Here is a 21,587-nt window from a genome sequence, read left to right on the forward strand (position 1 = left end):
TTTTTCCTGATTCCTATTTTGAGCTTATTTTTTTCCTATAGTAGCAATATATTTTACTGGATAGAAAACAAAATATAGATAAGCAGAAAACTGAAAATAATAATCATGCTAAATCTCCACGTTGTGTTATTTTGTAACTTGTATTGTCAAAGATAAGCACAGCCAGACTTAGATAGAGCAGTGAAAACAGATTTTTTTTTTCAGTAACTGCTGACAATAGGGGAAAGAGTTGAGCCCCTTCTGATTCATGTAGAGGGGATGTGGATGTTTGGGTGAAGGAGGGTGGTGGAGAGCAGGTTCTCCACAGAGTCAGAGAAGAGAGAAATTATAAAGGGCCGGCCAGTGAGCATTCGGTTAGGCAGCTGTATCTACTAGGTGGCAGCTGGAATCAGGATTCCACCCTCCCACGGAGGAGACAGAGGCCCTCTCCTTCCAGATGATTACATTTCTAAGGCATGGCTCTCAGGTCCTTGAGAGAGACACTTCTGAGTTGTAAGGAGACACATATTCACTACTGTAAGCTCCTTTTAGTAAACACTCTAAGAAAGAGCAGTCAGGAGCTGTCACTAGGTGCAAGTAAGATCAAATAGTACGCACTTCCTCTGGCAGAATTGAGCTTTCTCAGGCAGCCACTTAAGTAGTGTCTGGAGTCACCTAGGGACATGGTCTTATGGGCTAGGAGCCAGGCTAGAGTTTGGCATATCCTCTGAGTGCAGGAGTTTGGAAGGAGTTATTATGTTTCTTCTGAGAAGTGTCTGTATATTCATTGTATTTGCCCATTCAAAAATCTTTATCCCTCCATAATGATTAGATAGTGAAGACATGGGTTTTTAAAATTGTTTTATGTTGACAATATTTTTTCTCAGTAGTTATTGTATTTTTCTTAGTCTTGGTTGTTTTCAGATATACAGAAGCTTGGGATTTTTATTAACCAAATCTATTCATCTTTTTCTTTACCATTTATTTCACGCTCAGTAAGATCTGTACCATCACAAGCTTATAAAAAATATGAACCTACACTGTTTCATGTATCTTTTATGATTTTATTTCTCTGCATTTAATTCTCCTTCATTTTGGAGAGTGCTATGATATAGGGCTCTAACTTTATTTTTTTAAAAAATGATTAGCCAGTTATTCCAATATCATTTATTATATCTGTTCTTTCCATTTCTATTGGACTTTCTGCCTTGATTAGATTTTTACTTTTTACTTACTTCTGGATCTCTTCATTTTCTTCTATGAATTATTATTCTTGAGCCAGACTTACTTAATTATTATAGCTTTAAAATAAAATTCAATATCTATTAAGGTAAGAGCCCTACCATTACTCTTCATTTTCAAAATGTCCTTGGCTAATCTCACCCATTTTTTTTCTGGTAGGGAAATTTTTAAATTATTTTATGGCTATTCCCCTCTCTCTACAATAGAACTCACAGTGATTTTCACTGGAATTGCATCCATGTGATAGTTCTGTTTGTAGACAATGGATGTTTTTACAATATCGAATCACTGAATCTTCTTTAGAAATGTGGTATGTTTCTCCTATTATCCAAAGCTTCCTTTTGTCTTTGTTAAATTTTTATCAAACATCTATAAATGCACCAGCTATCTAATTCCAAACATTCTCAAAAATTATATACATCTATGTGCTTCTAGTTTTTGGATCTTGCTAAAATTTATTATTTTCTTTGAGTGTTCCATATTTCCTTTTTAGTTAAACTTTAGATTTCATATTTTTTGTTGCTATTGTGAATGAAATTGCTCCCATTATTTTTAACCTATTGCAATTGCTAGTTATATACTATTGTTGATCTTCTGATTTACCTTTCCCAGGAGTTACAATTTTTCAGGGGAGATTCTCCTGAGTTATTAAATAAAGCAATATTTATTCTCAAGACATTTTATTTTAAAAATTGCAAACATGCAGAAAAGTTGAAAGAAAAGTAGATTGAATATTCACGTATTTTCCACTTAGATTTACCAATATTAATACCTTGCTAAATTTCCACTCTGTTTGTCTTACACACACACACACACACACACACACACACACACACACCATGGTTCTTTTGTTAACAATTTGAAATAAAGTTGCAACAATCATGACATTCTAACCTAGGTGTTGGCCAACTGGTATCCATAAATGGTCAGTGTTTACTCAGCCATTTCACTGTGACCAAAAGACCTGACAAGAACAACATAGAGGAGGAAACATTTATTTGGTCTCGTGGTTTCAGAGGTCTCAGTCCATAGATGGTCAACTCCATTCTTTGGTTCCCGAGGTTAGGCTGATTATCATGGTGGAAGGGTATGGCAGAGGAAAGTGGCTGGGACCATGGCACTAGGAAGCAGAGAGAGATTAAGCTCAGCTCACACAATATATACCAAAGGCATAGCCCAAATGACCCACCTCCTCCAGCCACACCCTCCCTGCTTACAGTTACCACTCAGTTAATCCCTATCAGGGGATTAATACACTGACTAGATTAAGGCTTTCAAAACCCAATCAATCCACCTCTGAACCTTCTTGCATTGTCTCACACATGAGCTTTTGGGGGACATCTCATATGTAAACCATAACAGGTCAGGTGGTAAATATTGTAGACTTGGGGAGCTATGCTGCCTATGTCATACGATTCACTGCCACTGTAGCATGATGGTAGCAACTATAGTCAGTATTGCAAACAAATGCATGTGGCTCTATTCTAACAAGACTTAATGTTATAAAATAGAGGCCTGGTTTGGCATGGGAACCTTAGCTTTCAGACTCCTGATTAAAAAACCTAAGAACTTGAACATGAGATCTGAAGAGCTACAATAATCATTATCACTCCTATTGAAATTAACAATAATACCAAAATAGTAAATCCAATCCAATGCACCGTGGAGAGAGGTCTATGTTGCTAGATTTTGTATGTGGTTATTTAATTTAAGTCTGCTGGGGAAAAAAACAGTTTCATTCATATATATACATACATATATATATATATATATATATATATATATATATATGTATATATATAGCAATGATAGTCATCACCTGCTCCATTTTGGCCACCTTCTTTCCCAGATAAGGCTGGGCCCCAGATGCCAGGAGGGTAGTTCAATGCAGCTGGGTCCTGGGCTATGTTCACAAGGACACCGAAGGATCAAATTACTTGTGGAGATTTTCTGTTTGATGGTGTCTCTTTGAGCCTCAATGATAGGCGGGGTGATAAATTGTGGGGTGCTCTGTGCCAGGGCTCATGAATGGGTTAGGAAGGCCTTCTGGCCTTTAGGACATTGAGGAACTCAGATGTAGGCTTTGGTGTTATTTACAAAGAAGGCTATGATGCATTTGTTTTCATTTAAAAAATTAATTTGCTAAATGTGAATGTTTCATCTTTAATAGAAATAGTAATTCAGACTCGGCATGGCCTCATTTGAAGAATCTTCAGAAATACAGGTTGTAACTGAGATCCCTGAGAGGCTGTGAAGGACAGTGTCTGTCAGGAGTGGCAGATCAAGGAGTCTGGAATTGGTGGCTCCAGGTTTATGAGCTGGGGCATTTTTTGTTAGATCTTTAATGCACTCTTCTTTTATCATATTGAGTTCTTCATCCCAGGAAACAGTTAAGCACAGGCTGAAACATTATTGAAAAGATTTCTGTGGTGGATTACAGATGCTGGTGGCAAATTCTTTGTCACCTCTCCCTTTGACAGTTGGTGGTGTTTATTCCCTACCCCCTTTCCTTCAAGTCCCACTGGCTTTGAGATTAGTCCCCCCCCCCCCCCCCCCGGTACTGGGGATTGGACTCAGGGGTCCTTTACCACTGGGGATGTAGCCCCAGCCCTTTTAATTTTTTTATTTTGAAATAAGGTTTTGGTCAGTTGCTGAGGCTGCCTTTGAACTTGTGATCTTCTTGCCTTGGTCTTCTGAGTTGCTTGGATTACAGGCATGTTCCATTGAACCTGGCTTGAGACTAGTTTTGTTGTGGAAGATACAAGTAGAAATGGTTCTCTGTAGTTTTTAAACATTTTTCAAATTAAAAAAATTTACAAATTGTGTTTGTATTGCTAAAACATTTAAATATACAAAGAGCATAGAAAATAACAAAAATATTTGGATGTCCAACTCACAAATTCAACAAACATTACTGTTTTCCATGTTTACTTTATATTGAAAAAATTAAAAAAAAAACAATGTTGCTAGAACTATTAAGGTTCCTCAGCCAATATCTCCCTACCAAGGAGTGGCCATTCTTCTGAAGTTGTATTTTCTTTCCATTTTTACTTTATGATATATAAGAAGCCATAGAAACATAGTAACAATTTCTTACAAATTCTCTAATTCTCTATATATTCTCTAATTATTTATATAAACTGTCAAACTGAATACTCAGTTATTTTCAAAGTTTTTTCATATTAGTATCATTTAATGGATGTATAAAATTTTGTTTAAATGAGCATATCATATTTTTCTCCAATTCTTTCCTGATGAATTTAGGTCATTTTCAATTTTGGTTAGAATAAATTTTAATGTAATATTGAACATACTTGGACAAGCTTCCTTGTACATATATGGGATTGGTGGGATATGTTCTGTGTAATATTTTTCTTTTTTTTTTGACTATACTTGGGATCAAACCCAGGGCTTTGTGATGTTAGGCAAGTGCTCTTCCACTAAGCCACACCCCAGCCCACTTTGAGGACAGTCCTAAGAGATCTGAACCTTTTACTTTTGCCTCTGTTGCAATGTTCCATTCTGGGAGCTGTCTCATAGATGTCCTGTACCCTAGAGTACAATGCTGTAAGGAAACTCAAGTAGCATTGCAGAGAGAAAAAATCCATCCAAAACCCACTGAGGTAACAGGCACATCCCTGAATCCTTCTTGGCTCTGCTAGTGCATCCTGGACAATGAGACCAATCAGGACATTCACCTCAACTGGGACCACATGGCGCAGAAGAGCCACTCAGCCAAACCCTGCCTGAATTATTAACCTATGTATTGTAAGTGAATAAAATGATTGTAGTTTTAGGCAACTACATTTTCTAGTAGTTTGTTACTCATCAATAGATAACCAAAACCAGCTTTAACAAAGGGATTATGGATTGGGTGAGAGACGGTCTTGGATTATTTTTATTGTGCTAGTTTAACACCAAGATGCTAATATTTGTGCATGTTAGAATGTATGAACAACTTTTATTAGTACTTTTCTTAATGAGAACATAAGTGAAGGTAATTAGGGGAGGGGAGGTGTAAAATCCTTGTTCTATAAAAGCTTATGGGGTGAGAGAAACTTTGTGAGCAACTCTCAGCCCCAGCCACACCCAGGGGACTATAAAGGGATGCTTGCAGGAGTCTTGGAGTGAACAAAAGTGGGAAATAGAAAGGAGATGGGTGGATTGAAGAATGACCTGGTAGGGGGAGGTAAAAAGCCCCTGATGGGTGAAGCCTCATAGACTGAGCAAGGTAGTTTGTGGAGTCCTTGAATACTGCATTAAGGGGTGGACTGTCCTCTGCAGGCAAAACAGCCTCTTAACCCCAAGAGTTATGGTTGGATCAAGTTTTTAGAGCATAACTGGTGGCAATGGTATGATTCAAGTGCTATGTTTTTTGGGAAGGGATGCCAGTTGGTAGATTTTTGCAATGCTCAAGATGTGAAGTGATGCAGGTCTGGACAGTTGTGACTATGGGAAAGACAGAAGGGCGTGGACACAGAGAAACAGTGATGAAATCAGTGGTGTTGGCACTAATTAAATATTGGGCTGGGGGAAAGCAAGGATCACAGACATCTGCATCTCAGGCAGAGGGATGTGCAGAGGGTAGCCTCCTCCTGCCAGGGAGAGCTGGGCAGGAGGCACAGGCTGAGAGAGAAGAGAGCCTGCTGAGCTTTCTACCACACAGAGGGTGACAGGCTGGAAGCTGGATGCTGGAGGGGAGGAGAGAACCTGGCTGAGAAACCTGGTGGTGAAGGGAAGTTGGCTAGCCTCATTTGAGACAGCTTGTATTGGGCATGTAGGCAGGGTGGGCTGATAAGAATACTTGGAAATCTTTCTGTTGTGGCTGGTGCCATTCAAATGTGATTTACATGCTCACTGAAGACTCCTTTAGAAAAAAGGAGATCTGAGGCCAGGTATTATTTGCATTCCCCCTTACCCTCTCCCCTCCTGCCCCCTTGTTAACTGTAAGACTGCTTCCAGATGCTGCTCTTTCTGCTCATAACAACAGAACAAGGCTCAGTGAGACTCCTGCTTCCTCCCTCTCCCTGGATCCTGTGACCTTCCTTCTCCACTTCCAAGTTTTCCACCCATTCCCCACCTCTTCCCAGTTTCCTTGATAGGCACAAACACAGTTAAGAAGTTCTTTAACTTCTCTCCATTTCTCTGTCAGGACACTCTCTAGTTCTTTTCCCCTTTAAGGTTAGAGTTTATTTTGGCCACTGAATGACATCCTCTCCAACTGTAGAAACAATCGCTGCCTTGTTCCCAATAAGATTATAAGTGGTAGGAAAACTTTCCACTTCTCAGTTTTCTCTTGAACATTTTAGATTTCACCCGAATCTCTCTCTCTTGTCAAGGCTAACGTGAATAAGACCATGTGATCTACTTACCCTTTCCCTTTCATGGATCCTCACAAACCCTGTCTCATCTTCATTGCTAGTTAATTCACTGGGCTCCTCTGCTGGGTGTTATGGGGCATCTACTATCAGGCAAGCCCAGTGATGTGAACTGGGGAGGGAGGAACGAGTGACACAGTTTCAACCTTGCCCATTTGGAATGTATCATCCCACAAAACACAGTATTATTGGAGCCAGACAACAATGACACTTTCCAGAAAAAAACATTTGTCTCTGACATTTTCCATTGTGGTGAGGCAGACCTGGGCCTCGGAGGGTTCCTTGGGTGTATGTGAGTGATAGCTTGTCAGGAAAAGGAGGATTGTAGAAGCTGGACAGCTCAGAGGGGCTGGAGCAGCCAGAACAAGGCTGAATCATCCCTGGGTAGAATGGGAGTGTTTGCATAGCTGCCTCTTGGCTCTGTTGGCCTTTGGCTGCTAAACCTAGTAAGTAAGGCAGACTCTTCTTCAGAGATCTCAATTTGGCCAAAGGATTCTGAAAGTTGTAACAACAATGAGAATTTTTGAGCAATTTTTTTGAGCAATTTCAGCTATGAGAGTTGAGTCAAGATCTCAGGAAGAAAGATGCAATTCTGTTTATTTGAGATTGCAAAATGTTTTGTTGCTCTCATCCTTGCGAAGAGCTTGCTTCTTTCACAGGAAGCAGCCAGTCATTCTCCTTTGAGAGAGAAAGTTGCTGCAGACCTCTGGCTTCCTGGGTGGTGTCCCACTCTCAAGGGGGAGAGAACTGGGTGAATAGTCGTTCACCATTTTACATTCTGTTTCATGTTAATTACAGCTGGGGGAAGTAGAAACACTATGTTGTAATTGGAAGTGAAGTTCCACTTATTCACTGTACAGTAGCTACAACCCTTCTCTAGGGTGCAGTCTCCTTGTTTGGGGCTGAATTATGCTTCCCCCACCGGAAATCCATATATTGAAGTCCTAACTCCTAGTACTTTAGAATGTAGCTATTTTGTATACAGAACTAAAATGAAGTCTTTAGGGTGGGCTGGGTTCTGATCCAATATGACTGGTGTCCTTGTAAGAAGAGGAAGCTTGAATATAGACGCACATGCATATAGAAAAGGCCATATGGGGACATGGTGAGAAGGTGACCTTCTCCAGGCCCAGGAAAAAGCCCTCAGAATGAAACCAACCTGTCCACACCTTGATTTTGAACATGAATCCTCCAGAATTGTGAGTAAACACATTCCTGCTGTTGAAGCCACTTGATGTGATACTTCATTATGGAAGCCCAGGGTGAAGCCCTGGCTCTGACAGGTGCCAACTATCCCTATTTATCTTCCCTGACACCCGGTCCTGCCTGGAAGATCTGAAGTACTGTGTGGAGGTTACCATGGCTGTGCCCTGTGGACTGAGTGATGCCGCAACTGTCCTCAGATACCAGGGAGCCCTGAAGGAGGGAGCAGAACCCACTGTGAAACTGTGAGGGGCTGGTGAGCCAGTGTGCGGGAGGCTGCTGAGAGGCTGATACAGATGAAGTCAGACTTTGAGGTAAAACTCAGCTGATTTCACTTTGGGGTCTTAGAGACTTGGGTTCCAATTCTGTATCGGTCAATAACTCTGCTCCAGTGTTTCCCACATCAAAATCAACCCATCCCATGTCTATCATAGCCCCACGTTAACCTCCAGCTGTCACTTCTGTTCTGGGCTCTTTTTCATAGGAAATGGACATCCTGAATGGGTTGTCTGTGGTCCTCTCCACTCCTTCCTGGTGTCATCTGGATGGCTGCCCCTCTGCTGGACTAGGACTGTTCTTGTGACGCTCTCCATTGCCTCCAGTGGCCACGCCCAGCAGTCTCCTGTGATTTCCTTATATCTACAAAGCCTGAGCAGCCTTCAGCTCTGTTTGCCATTCCCTGTCCCTTGAAATGCTCTCTGTCCCTTCTGGGTTTTCCTCTTCCCCTTGGTCTTCCTTTTCATTTCTCTTTTCTGGCTTTGACTCTTACTCTCAACCTTTAATTGTTGGAGTGACCCAAGACACTCTGATTGTCTTCTCTTAATCTGCTCTCTTTCTGCCGGAGTCACCATTAGGTTCCATGGCTGAGGAACATCACTCACACCAGGTGACTTCTTCATCAGTCTCTTCAGACTGATCTTCCCCTAATCCCCAGGCTCAGCATTCCACTGTCCTCAGGAGCCTCTGGGTGTCTGAGGGTACTCACACTCTTCCAACATAGCATTTAGACTTTTTCAGTTCCAGCACAGTGGGTAACTCTGTTTTAAACAGGCCAGCTTGGCTTGCAACACTGGCCCTTTGTACTTGCAGTTCCCTCAGCCTGGAAATTTCTTCTCCCCAATACCCACTTGCTTGTTATTAAGGTCTCAGACCAGATGTCACTCCTGAGAAGTCTTCTGGTCACACCATTTAAAGTTGCCTTCTTGACTCTTCATTTACCCAGTTGTGATTCTCTGTACATTGGTTATTATTTTGTGAAATTTCTTGACTTTTCATTTATTTGTTTAGTGTTTTGCTCACCTCTAGAAAGCAAGCTTTGAGCCAGTGGGGACTGTCTTTCTTATTGCTGTATCATAGCACCTTGAGTAGGCTTTTGAGCCTCTTAGGTGCTTCATAAGTATTTGATGAGTGATTAAATGAAGCCACTTAACTTCTCTTGTCCTTGATCTCTAACTCTTTGAGAATGGATAATTAGTAAGTGGGAACTGTGTCTATTTAAAAAATAAATAAAAATTGATCACTGAATTGGAGGAAAGTTCTCCATCTAAATCATTTCAGAAGCAACACAGCTTTGTTTTTAAGATGAGGGATTAAAAGTTCAGTTATTTCCCTTTAAATTCTTATTTGATTCATTAAAATACTCCAAGGGCCTGAGAAAAATTGTAAACCACAAGGATTGGGAAAATGAGAGAAGAAAGAATGGATGAGAAAATTTCCAGGAAGGTCAGCAGTTGGAGGACAGGAAAAAGGTGGTGAGGGCCTCTCTGGGTGCAGAAAGAAGTGAAGGAAGTGAGCAGGTCAGTCCATAGCCCTCAGAGGTCCAGGACTTGGAGGCACCAGCTACTGCAAAGGACAGAGCTGAGAATGTGGAAAGGGCTACAAGTTTCTGTATGGAGCGGCTGGACCCAAATGTCCCAGTTTTCACCTGTTTCTTCCAAGATACTATATTCCTCCAGGACTAGGCCTAGAAGGAGATGGGGAGTTGAAAGGGGAGGTTTGGGGCTTGGACTAAGGGGCACATGGGCAGAACAGGAGAGGGCCAAGTAGGAAAGATGGAAATTCAATAAAAATCTGAACTCAGAGGAAGGGGCCAATAGCCAAGGTTGCCTCTAGGGTATGCAGGGCTGGCAAATAATTTTTTGCAAGGTCTTTCTTCATGTTAATAATTAGGGCCACATAAAATCAGCCTGTTAGCTCTACTTTGGCAACTGAATCTTATGTGAATTTGTGTTAAAAATTCTATATTTATTGGCACAATTTATCACTCGTTAGGTCATCTTTTCAAAGAAGGATCCAGGCTGACTTCATGAGTATGAATTCCGGAGTTCCCTGGGGCATCTGGTCAACCTGCTGCCGGGTGGTGGAGGAGAGGGTTAGAGTGCTCCATAAAGGGAAGAAACAGGAACCAGGATTCAGACAGGACCTCATCTGGGCACAGAGCAGCTTTCCTGAAAAACTCTGTTGATTTTCTCAATTCTAGGGGACTATTTCTGGATATACCTTGCAGGGAGAGCTTGGTGAGGACATTTACAAAAAAGGCACTTCAAAGCATAGGCTTCCATGAAGAATGGGGCCCAGGTTAGAGCCCTCCTGGCTTGGATGAAAGGATAGTCCTATCTGTAGGCTGCTCCCCACTGACTACCGAATATTGATCGTCAGACATCACCCAGGAAAGAGAGGAGAAGACCCTGAATATTCTCACAGACAAGACTCTAGATTCTTATGTTTGTGGATGGCTCAGTGAATGGCTAGTTCCTTATCCTGTTGCTCTAGAGTGAGGTCCACCTCTCAGGGAAGCCTGGCTACACAGTGAACCTCCCATTCAGGTTTTACCTTTCTCTTGAATATGAATGGACGACCAGTGAGCATCAGACATAGGAGGAAAGTCTCCCAGGGAAATGGTGGCAGGCACCAAGTCAAACAAATAAAAAACAAAAACACAGAGGAAATTAACCTAAATCACAGAGGGGGCAAAAAAAAAAAAGCCTCAGAAAGATGAGCTACTGTATTTCTGAAACAAATACAGATGCGAAGAGGAGAAAGGGGCAAGAAAAGGATAGAACAGAGGGCTTGGAAATTGCAAATGCCATAGCTGAAATAAATTCAGTAGAAGGTTTGGAAGATAAAGTCAGCAACATCAACCAGGGAGAAGAGCAAAAAGAACAAGATGTGGAAAACAAGAAATGATAAAGCACTTAGAAGCTCAACCAACTCAAGGAGACCAGCAGTGACAAATAGGAGTCCTATAAAAAGCGAAAGAGGAATGAGAGGAGAAGAAATGATGAAGAAATCCTAAGCAAAGATGTATTGCACTGGACAGACAAGAGACTCCACACTGAAAGCACTCCAAGTGCTCCACATCACGGATGGGAGGACATCCACACCAAGACACAACATTTAAAAACACCCAGAACGTCAGCGATAAAGAGACCCTGAAGGCTTCCAGAAAGAAAAATTGAGACCCCTATGTGGAAAAATGACAATCAAAGTGGCAGCACCAAATGCTGGGAGACAGGGAAGTAAAGTCTTTAAAATTCTGCAGGAAAAGAATTTTTAATCAAATTCTTATGCTCAGCCAAGTTAGCAGTTACAGGTGAGGTTCACATGGTGATATTTTCAGACCAGTAAGGACTCAGAAAATGTTTCTCTGCCTGCTTACCTGAGAAGCAGTATGAGACATGTTGTCCCAAAGCCAGGGAATGCCAACAAAGAAACAGGGCTCCATTTCAGGGAAGGCTGAGAAGGTGGTCCTGGGAAGATAGATGGAGAGGAGACCTAAGCACCTTAGAGATTGGGATTGGACAAGAAGGAAAAATGGCACTCAGGGCTGTATTATCTATTATAAGAAAGAACACCTGGTTAAATATAGAGAAACATTTAGAATTTCAAGAGAAAACAATTAACAACTCAGGAAAAAACAAAAGAGAAAAAGCCATCATATTTCCATATTTTTACTGAATTTAAGATGATATTAATTATAAAAACATGCCATTATTTTAAGAAGAAAAAACTGTTGCCTATTAAAAAGACAAGTTGTAAGACATGCAAATTTTAGTGATGCTAAAAAGTTTTTTTTTAAAAGTACTTTTTAGAATTGGTGAAAATAGCACCCTCTTTGGCTTTGCAATAAACTATGTTGACATTGTTATTGATTTAATTACAAATTGCAATGAGAATTCAGTTTTCTATTTTTGTTTTTGTGATGCTAGGGAGTGAACCCAGGGCCTCAAGCTATCCAAGTGTCTACCACTGAGCTACATCCCCATTTTTTTGAAATAGGGTCTTACTAAGTTGCTGTGACTGGCTTTGAACTTGTGATTCTCCTGCTTCAGCCTCCTGAGAAGCTGAGATTATAGGCATGCGCCACAAATACAAATACAGCAAAAAAAATACAATTGCAACTTTTTTTTTTTTTTTGCAGTGTTGAACACTGAACCTAGGGCCTGTCACATGCCTAGGCAAGTGCTCTACTATTGAGCTGCACACCCCAGTCTGCTATTTTGCATTATAAGCCTTTCTAAGCTCATGATGCCTGTTTAACATATACATGCTATTTTCATACAAACAAAAGAAACATTCACTTGGATGTATGCACATGAACACATGTGTGTGTGCGCGCGCACACACACACACACACACACACACACACATATACACACACAGATACACACAGACACACACAAACCTTTCTGGAATTTGAAGGTGAGATAGAAGTGGGAGATTCAGGACTCCTAAACCTATTCATTCTTGAAAATACCTTTTCCAGATTTAAGCTTAAAGCATGTTAATATCCTACTTAATGGCCCTCCAGGAAGACCAGGTGGCCCTCCTGTACCTTCCTTCTTTCTGCCTCAAATGAAAGTAATCCAAGGATGGTCCAAGACCTCTGATCTTCGCAGAAAAGCTTTTGGCCCAGAGTCCTCTGATCTTTGTAGAAAACTTCAGAATTTTACTATTGTTTTTGTTCCACATATTTTAACCTATTTGATTCTTACCAAGTGTAAACTTCACCATTTCAACTGTGTAGGGGATGAGACTGGAGTGGTCACTACTGGCCTATCCCATCCTGAGATAGTTCAGCCTTGACCTACTGCAGATTCAAAGAGATACTTCTTCATTCTAATGTTATCTGTCTCCATGATGTTTTAGAGGAAAGAGGAAGAAGAGAGGAAGCGAGGAGAAGAGCAGATTCGCCTTCAGGAGGAACAGAGGGCGAAGGAGCTTTACTGGTCGCTGAAGCAAGCCCAGCTTCGTTGCCAAGCCAGCGAGAAAGAGGAGCAAGAGTGGGAAGAACAATGTGAGTTGAGCTTGGTTCCTGGGGCCAGGAGACTCCTGCCTTCCCCACCCACGTTCCACTCCTCCACTGTTCATTGGCTCAGCCATCATTTTAGTTCATTCACATTTCACAAATCTTTCCCAAGGCTGACCATGTGCATGATCTTGCTAGGTATGACCCAGAGCAGAACAGTGAGTGTCATGCTTCAGGAGCTAATATGTCCATTTTGGAGATTTCTTACGTTAAAAAAATTAAATGCTACTTTTACTGAGTTGCCAGTAATTTCCCGGATCTATGCCTGGTATTATGGTTTAGTTGTGGTGTTTCCCAAAAGCTCACATGTGAGACAATGCAAGAAGGTTTGGAGGAGAAATGATTGGGTTATAATGTTAACCTAATCAGTGAATCAATTCCTAGTAGGATTAACTGAATGGTAACTGAAGGCAGGTGGATTGTGGCTGGAGGAAGTGGTTCATTGGGGGCGTGGCTATTGGGTATATATTTTGTATCTGGAGAGTGGAGTCTCTCTCTCTCTCTGTGCTTATTAATCATCATGTGAGCTGGTTCCCTCTGCCACACTCTTCCTCCAGGATGCCTGTCTCACCTTGAACCTGGAGGAACAGAGCCAGCCACTTGTGGACTGAGACCCCCAAAGCTGTGAGCCCCCAAATAAACTTTTCTTCCTCTGTAGATGTTCTGGTAGGGTCTTTCAAGTTGCAGCAGTGAAAAAGCTGAATAAAACACCTGGGGATTCAGAGATGAGGAATCCTGATCCTTATAAAGAAGAGACTCACCAATCAGAGCCAAGATAGGGGGCTTTGAGGGAGGATGTACTACATACCACTGGAGCACTCAGTGGCTGCCCTGGTGGGGTTCCAGAGGGCAAGGCATGACATGAGGCTTGATAGCTGCCTAGGAATTACTGAGGCAAAGAGAGCCCCGGCATGTGCAAAGGCATGGGGACAAAAGGAATGTGGCAGAAATGTGGGGTGACCGAAGCTTGGAGAGTGTCAGGAGTGAGAAATCAAGTGAGAAAGAGAAGGTGGAGCCAGGTTTGAAGAGTGATTTTTTTTTTTTTTAATGACACAGGGTCTTGCTATGTTATCCAGGCTGGCCTTGAACTCAAGAACCTCCTGCCATAGTCTCCTCAGTAGCTGGGATTTCAGGCACATGCTGCCATGCCCAGGTGGATCATCTTTTGAAATATAAAAATTTTTAATTTTGATGAGGCCCAATTTATCTATTTTTTCTTTTATTCTTGTGATTTGTATCACATCTAAGAAACTAGTTGCCTAATCCAGAGTCAAAATGACTTATGCCTATCTCTCTTCTAAGATTTATGGATTTAGCTCTTACATTTAGGCCTTTGATCCGTTTTGAGTTCATTTTTGTGTGAAATAGGTTCCTACTTGACCTAGTTGTCCAAGCACCATTTATTGAAAAGATTATTCTTTCAAGGATCTTGGCACACTTGCAAAAATCAATTGACCAAAAATGTAAGTGACTATTCCTGGACTCTCAATTCCATTCTATTGATCTACATACCTGTTTTTAGGTCAGCACCACACAGTCATGATTCCTGTAGCTTTGTAGTAAGTTTTTAAATTTCAATGTATGAAACCTACATTGTTGCTCTTTTTCAGAATTATTTTGGGTCCCTGGTTCATATGTATTTTAGGACTGACTTATCAATTTTGGCCGTAATGCCATCTGGGATTTCAATAATGATTGCATTAAATTTGTGCTCAACTTGGAAGTGTTGCCATCTTAATGATATTTGGTATTCCACTCCATGTATATAGAATGCCTTTTTATGTATTTAAGTCTTATTTAACCTCTTTCATAATATTTTGCAGTTTTCAGTGTACTTTATCCTTGTTTTGATAAGTTGATCCTTGTTAAATATCTTTGTTGCTATTGTAAATGGAATTAAGTTTTTAACTTTATTTTTGGATTGTTTATTGATAGCACATAGAAATGCAATTGACTTTTGTATACTGATCTTGTATTGTGAAATCTTACTAAGCTTTTTTATGAGCCCATATATATATATATATATATATATATATATATATGTATATTTTTGTGTGTGTGTGGTTTCTTTATATTTTCTATATAAAAGATGGTTTCATACAAGCAGAGATAGTTTTACTTCTTTCTTTTCAGTCTAGATGCCTTTGATTTCTTTTTCTTGCTTAGTTTCTCTGGCTAGAGCTTCTAATGCCATGTTGAATAAAAGTGGCAAAAGTGGGTATCTTTGTCCCTGATTTTGAGAGAAAGCTTTCAGTCCTCTTTTGCCATTAATATGATGTTGGCTGTGGGTTTTTCATACATAACATTTATTGAGTTGGGCAAGGTCCATGTTTTCCTAGATTGTTGAGTGTTTTTATCAGGAAAAGGACTGGGTTTTGTCAAATACTTTTTCTGCATCTGTTGAGATGATTATATGTTTTTGTTCTTTATTCTACTAATATGGTACATTCTATGCTGAGTTTCAGATGTTGAATCAATCTTGTACTTCTGGGATAAATTCCACTTGTCTGTAGTACACAAATCCTATTGTGTGTTGCCAGATTTGGTTTGTAACAATTTTGTTGAGGATTTTCGCATCTGTATTCATGAAGGATTTTGGTTAGTAGTTCTTGTGATATTTTTGTCTGGCTGTGGTATCTGGGTAATACTGGCCTCAAAGAATGAGTTGGGAAGTGTTCATGTCTATCTTTCTTTCTTTTTTCTTTTGGTACCATTGATTGAACCCAGGGGCTTTTAACCACTGAACCACATCCCCAGTTCTTTTAAATATTTTATTTAGAAACGGGGTCTCGCTAAGTTGCTTAGGGCCTAGCTAAGTGGCTGAGGCTGGCTTTGAACTTCTACCTCAGCCTCCCGAGCTGCTGGTATTACAAGTGTGTGCCACCATGCTGGGTTCATGCCTATCTTTTTATGTTTTTTGATTAGTAATTTAGTTTCTTTGCTTGTTCTGAGCCTTTTTTTTCCCTTGAATAAATGTTCCCTGGATTGCTGAAAGCCTTTTGTTAATTTCTAACGTTTGGAGAGAGTTGGTTCTGATAACTTGCCAGTGTTCTTATTGTTCATAGAGGAGAGGATTTTCAGAAGTCCTTAATTCACCTTTTCTACTAATATCCTCTAAACTGATATATATCAATGCAGTGCCAATTCAAAAATACCAAGTTTCTAGGGCATATTCAGAGACATAATGGGGCTTCTGGATAGGTAGTTGGGTGGAAAGTATTTATTTTTACATTGAATATTTAAATTTTAAGTGACATAGCACATAATTAAGTGATAGAAAAGGAATAAGCCAGAATTGGATAAAATGAAAAGTTAATTAACTTTTTAAAATTTAACTTTAATTTTATATTTAATTTATTTTTTTCACCATGAGGTAGCTGTGGCGTTTAAGACAACCGCGTTCTTCCTGTTTCTGAGCACCGATGTCTTTGACCAGATGTTCCTAGGCCTCTTGGTCCCTGGTAGCCCCGTGAGCCTGAGCCCAAAGCAGACTCCTTGCAGAAGTCTCAGTGCCAGCGTGGAGTGAACCTATGTCTCATGTCTCCTTCTCCTAGAGACTTACTGTTGTATTCTCAAGAGATCTTGAAAAATAGGCTATCAGTGTTCTCCAAGGTCCCTTTATGGGTTCATTTATTCTTTAGCTGGCTCAGTAAAACAGATGTGAGCAAGTAGCTGTGGTATGGGGCCATGATACCCTGCCACTGGCATCCTGCCCACTCCATGTGGCTTTAGGGACCCCTCTGTGACTCTTTGACTTCCTTGTACTGTATTTGTGGATTCCTTGTTCAGGACAGTATCCTTTCATCTGCTGACCACTTCTGTGACTATAGGAGCAAGGCATTTTCTCCCTTCAGAGCCAGTATTACAAATGCAAATACGGTGTCCAAATGTCCTTTTTGTTTTTATCAAGGCATATTCTGAGGTAATGCCTCTCAGAGGCTGAGGCACGGTGGGGGGGGGTGAGGAGGGAGAATGTCCTGTGCACTGATTGATAACCGTTAGGCAGGTGTGCTTAAACTGTTTTAATGCCCATTCACATAAGAATTGCAGGTTTTTTGTATGTTTGTTTTGCTTTATTTTGTACAGGGGATTGAACACAGACAGGGGTGCTTTACCACTGAGCTATATTCCCAATCCTATATTCAAAGTTCACTTACTTTGAAACAGGGTCTTGCTAATTGCTGAGCATCGAAGTGGCTGAGGCTGATCTTGAACTTTCTATCCTCCTGTCTCAGCCTCCCAAATTGCTGGGATTACAGGTATTCATCACCATGTTTATCTTGGGTTGGAGTTTTAAAAGAATTTCTAAGTATTACTACAAATTGGTCTTAACTAAATTCAATTGAATGCCCTTGTTTTAACTTTTCATTGCTGTGACAAAATACCTGAGGAAAACAGCTTAAAAGAGGAAAGCTTTATTTTGACTCACAGTTTCAGAGTTTTCAGTCCATGTTCACCTGGCTCCATTGCTTCCACACCTTGATGAGGCAGCACTTCATGGTGGGTAGCATATGGTGGAGCAAAGCAGCTCACCTCATGGTGGACAGGAGGAAGAAAGAGAGAAAGGGGTGGGGGACAAGATACAGCCCCAAATAACCCACTCTCTTTAACTGGGTCCTAAGTTTCTATGATCTCCCCAAAGCTTCACTGAGTAACATTTGGCATCTGAGCCTTTGAGAAACATTTGGCATTCAAACTGTAACAGCCCCAAACCCTGAGAGTTCATAGAGTTCACAAAGATTTGGGCATTTAATTGCTCATATGCCTAGAATAGCCTCGGAGCAGAATGGGTGTTGGTATTTTTGTTGGAACTCTTTACTGATAGGAACTGAAACAGAAGCTCAGACTCAGGCATTTTGCAGGATTGTGCACAAACGCAGGCTTTCTTTTTCTCTACTCCTGGGTGTGTATTCTGGCCTGTGGATTTAATGTCTTCCAAAAGCAGGATGTAGGAAGGACGTCTCTGGCCATCTGCCTCTCAGGGCATCTGGGGGTCTGTGCACAGGAAAGAAGCCAGAAACACTCATTGATTCCTTGCGTATAACTGCCCAACAACCCCAGGACCTTTGATTGGTGGCTGAATTTTCAGGAGCACAAAGCAGAAATCAGGCTCAGTAAAATTTGCTTGAATCAACAGGAAGGCTTCTGGGGGCTAGAAGAATAAGACGGGCCACAGCTGGGTAGGAATTCATTCATTTAAAATCATAATGGAAAGAGTCAAATGGAGAAAAGAGGCAGGGCAATGTTTATACTGAAAAAAAATAGTGAATAATTACTGAAGTCACTTGAAGCTACTGTACTGTCTGGGAAGGAGAACTGGGCTGGAAGTCCTGTCCTAGCTCTGCCACTTGCTAGTGTGACCTTGAGCAAGTTCTTGCTCAATTACTCAATACCTTCCTTTGTAAAATGCAATTAATCATGCTGAGCTGAGTCTTGTTGGGAGGGTGAAATGAGAGAGGGGAAGCTAAAGCACTTTCCTAGTTGTAAGGTCTATGCACTTGCGGAGGCTCCTCTTTTGTAGCTACATGATGGGGTGGAAAGTGAAGAGCTGGGCTGATATTTCATTAGAGATGGAGAGTGGGAATCATCTTGCCCAGGAGCCGCCTGATTGCTAATTAATGTACCATATGGCAACCGAAAACAGAAGAAACAGAAGAGATGTGATAATTCAGGCTCTCTGATTTTAGTTCCTCATTTTATATTTTCTTAAAGACCAAAGAGCTGTACTCTGGAGCCTGTCATTCAAATCCAACAAAGCTATTCTGCACTCAATTAACTTAATATGAAAGATATAGTGGGCCATTAATCTATTGAGGAACAGCAGTTTTTGATAAAACAGCCAAATTAAATTCTCCAGTTAGGCGAAAAAAAAAAAAAGAAATTATTCCTTTTAGTATCACTTGAGTACAAAGTTATTTAGTTCAAATAGCAGAGCTCTGGCTTCTGAGCATCTCTGAATAGACTGGGCACAGGACTTCATTTGATAATATTTCCACTGTGAACTTGTAGGACTGTAGAGTTAGGTAACATCCAGTTGCACACAGATGAGGAGTGAGCCATATTTGGCAAATGAAGCTTTTAAAAATTGGGCACTTATTGTTGTTAGAAATGTAAATAGGTTTTGGACCCATTGTTGAGACTTGTGTTTGCACGTTTCTTCCTAAACTGTGTAAATTTGGTTATAGCCCCAAACCAATAATCTGTATCTAGTTGTCTTAGCCCTTGCAAATTGTTGACAGAGCAAATGCAAAATGTGTGCTTAGGCCCAGTCCAGGGTTCAATGATGTTAATTCTAGTCCCTTTCCTCTTAGAGGTGTGCCCTGATTCTGGGTTGAATATCAGTTCTTTCTTTCTTTCTTTCTTTCTTTCTTTCTTTCTTTCTTTCTTTCTTTCTTTCTTTCTTTCTTTCTCTCTTTCTCTCTTTCTCTCTTTCTCTCTTTCTCTCTTTCTTTCTCTCTTTCTCTCTTTCTCTCTTTCTCTTTCTCTCTTTCTCTCTTTCTCTCTTTCTCTCTTTCTCTCTTTCTCTCTTTCTTTCTTTTTCTTCCTTGTCTTTCAAGGGGCTTTATGCAATGCCAGGCAAGTGCTCTACCACTGAGTTCTATCCCCAGCCCTTTTTACTTTATTTTGAGACAGGGTCTCACTAAATTGCCTAGGCTGTCTTCAAACTTGCCATCCTCCTGCCCCAGCCTCTGAGTAGCTGGGATTACAGGTTTGCAACACTGCACCCAGCTGAATATCAGTGATTCCAAAATGCTGTGAGCTTGGGACAGACGGAACCTGGAGGAGCTTGTGAAACTGGCATCTGGCCTGGAAGTGGGATGGAGCAGAGTGGAATTTGGGGCTGAAAAGAAAGTTAAAATATAATACAAAAGAGGGGTGTTTTCCATCCATGGATGGGGGGTCCTGCAGATTCTCCCTGGAGGTAACTCGGGATGGTCTTTTACTCAGGACAAGGTGATATCTTGATAAATCCATCATAAATTAAAAATATGGCAAACTTAGAATGCATTTCATCCCCTTAAACTACAGAACATCCTGGCTCAGCAACATAGCACCCTGTAGTGTGTCAGTTGTTCATCTTTGTGGTTGCCTGATTGATAAAGAACTGTGGCTTGCTACTGTGAGAGAAGATGGGACTGCTTATTACTAGCCTAGAAAAAGATCCAAATTCAAAACTTGAAGTATGGTTTCTACTGACTACATACCCCCATTAAATTAACAATTATAAGTTGGAAACCATCTGTAGTTTGAAGTGCACCCCACTGTCTAGGTGCCTGAGCTTCCATGTGTCCAGTTGTGCCCTGTGTTGGGTTCTGTCTGCTCTCCAGTTGCTCAGGAACCCCTGAGCAACCAGTTAGTCCAACGTTCTTCTGCCTTAAAGAGTGGCTGCAGTTGCTCCTAGAGGCCACAGGGGGTCACTGTTGGCAGACATCTGGCATTTCTGGCCAGTAAGGATGTTTGGCAGCTGACCTTGGAAGTCTCTGAGTTGGGGCTTAGGGCCCCTTTTCTAGGCATACCTTAGCTGTGGGAAAACTTCACTTGCTTTTCGAGAGGTTCACCTCTCAGTCTTTATCATCTTTAGTACCAAACCTGCTAATTCCTGCAGGTGACTGGGACTCTACCAGGCTGAGTCTCCAGAGGCCTGTGTGTATACCTTGCCACCTATTCTTACTTCCCTGTGCTTGGGAAACCTCACCTTTACACAAGTTTTCATTTTCCCCCATTCCCCGACTGGAGCCTCTGACTCCACCTAGCTCCCTGCCGTAAGCCACCCCCCAACTTCCACCTAGGGGTAAACTCTTCCTAGAGGATGTGTACCAGTCCCCTTGTCTCAGCCTACATAACAGTAAACACTAGATGACATTTAGTGAAGTTCTACCTTGTGCCAGGTGCTGTGCAGATTTCTTCCATATTTCATTTACATCTCAGTGGGGCCTATGAGGACCCCATTTTATAAATGAATAAATAAAGTGTAGCTATGGTAATTTGGGTTGCCCACGACCACATAGAGCAGTTTCCAAACATATCTATACACACACAAACACAATTTAAATCTCTGTCGCTGCCTTTGCTATATTATTGGATTACTCATTAGTTTTCGGTGACAATCTACTCTTCACTACAAATTGACATTGCTCTGAAGCATCCGGTTCCTCTGTAGGATGTAACTGGATCAAATGAACTTGGAAGGGAGACACTGGTTCCTTTCTCACTGTGCAGGGGAGGGGAGTGGGCATGACCCTGGGAACCAGGGGGTAAATCCACTGAAGAGGGGTTTCATGAGGGGCAGAGACTCAGGATTTTCTAGAACCAAGTGCCTCCTGGGCCTTTCCTCTCAACTTCCTCCTCATGTGTAAAGCTCACCCCTACCCCACCTGCTCATCCCTGGTTGTCCAAGGTAGAAACTTGGCTGTCTCTGCTCTCTGCCTATTGCTCACTACCAATCTAAAACCTTCCAGGGTTCTGAGGATTCTACT

General features: G+C 41.2%; 1 protein-coding gene across 1 annotated transcript in view; it reads left to right on the forward strand.

Moving 5' to 3' along the window:
* Positions 1-21,587, forward strand: part of SH2D4B (SH2 domain containing 4B) — a 95,112-nt gene that overhangs the window by 31,219 nt on the left and 42,306 nt on the right. The window contains exon 5 of the mRNA XM_081268826.1: positions 12,951-13,098. Within this exon, the coding sequence (XP_081124952.1) occupies positions 12,951-13,098 (148 nt within the window). The remainder of the gene's footprint in view (positions 1-12,950; positions 13,099-21,587) is intronic.

The sequence above is a fragment of the Spermophilus citellus genome, assembly GCF_964194105.1.
Source record: "Spermophilus citellus genome assembly, chromosome: 15".
NCBI lineage: Eukaryota > Metazoa > Chordata > Mammalia > Rodentia > Sciuridae > Spermophilus > Spermophilus citellus.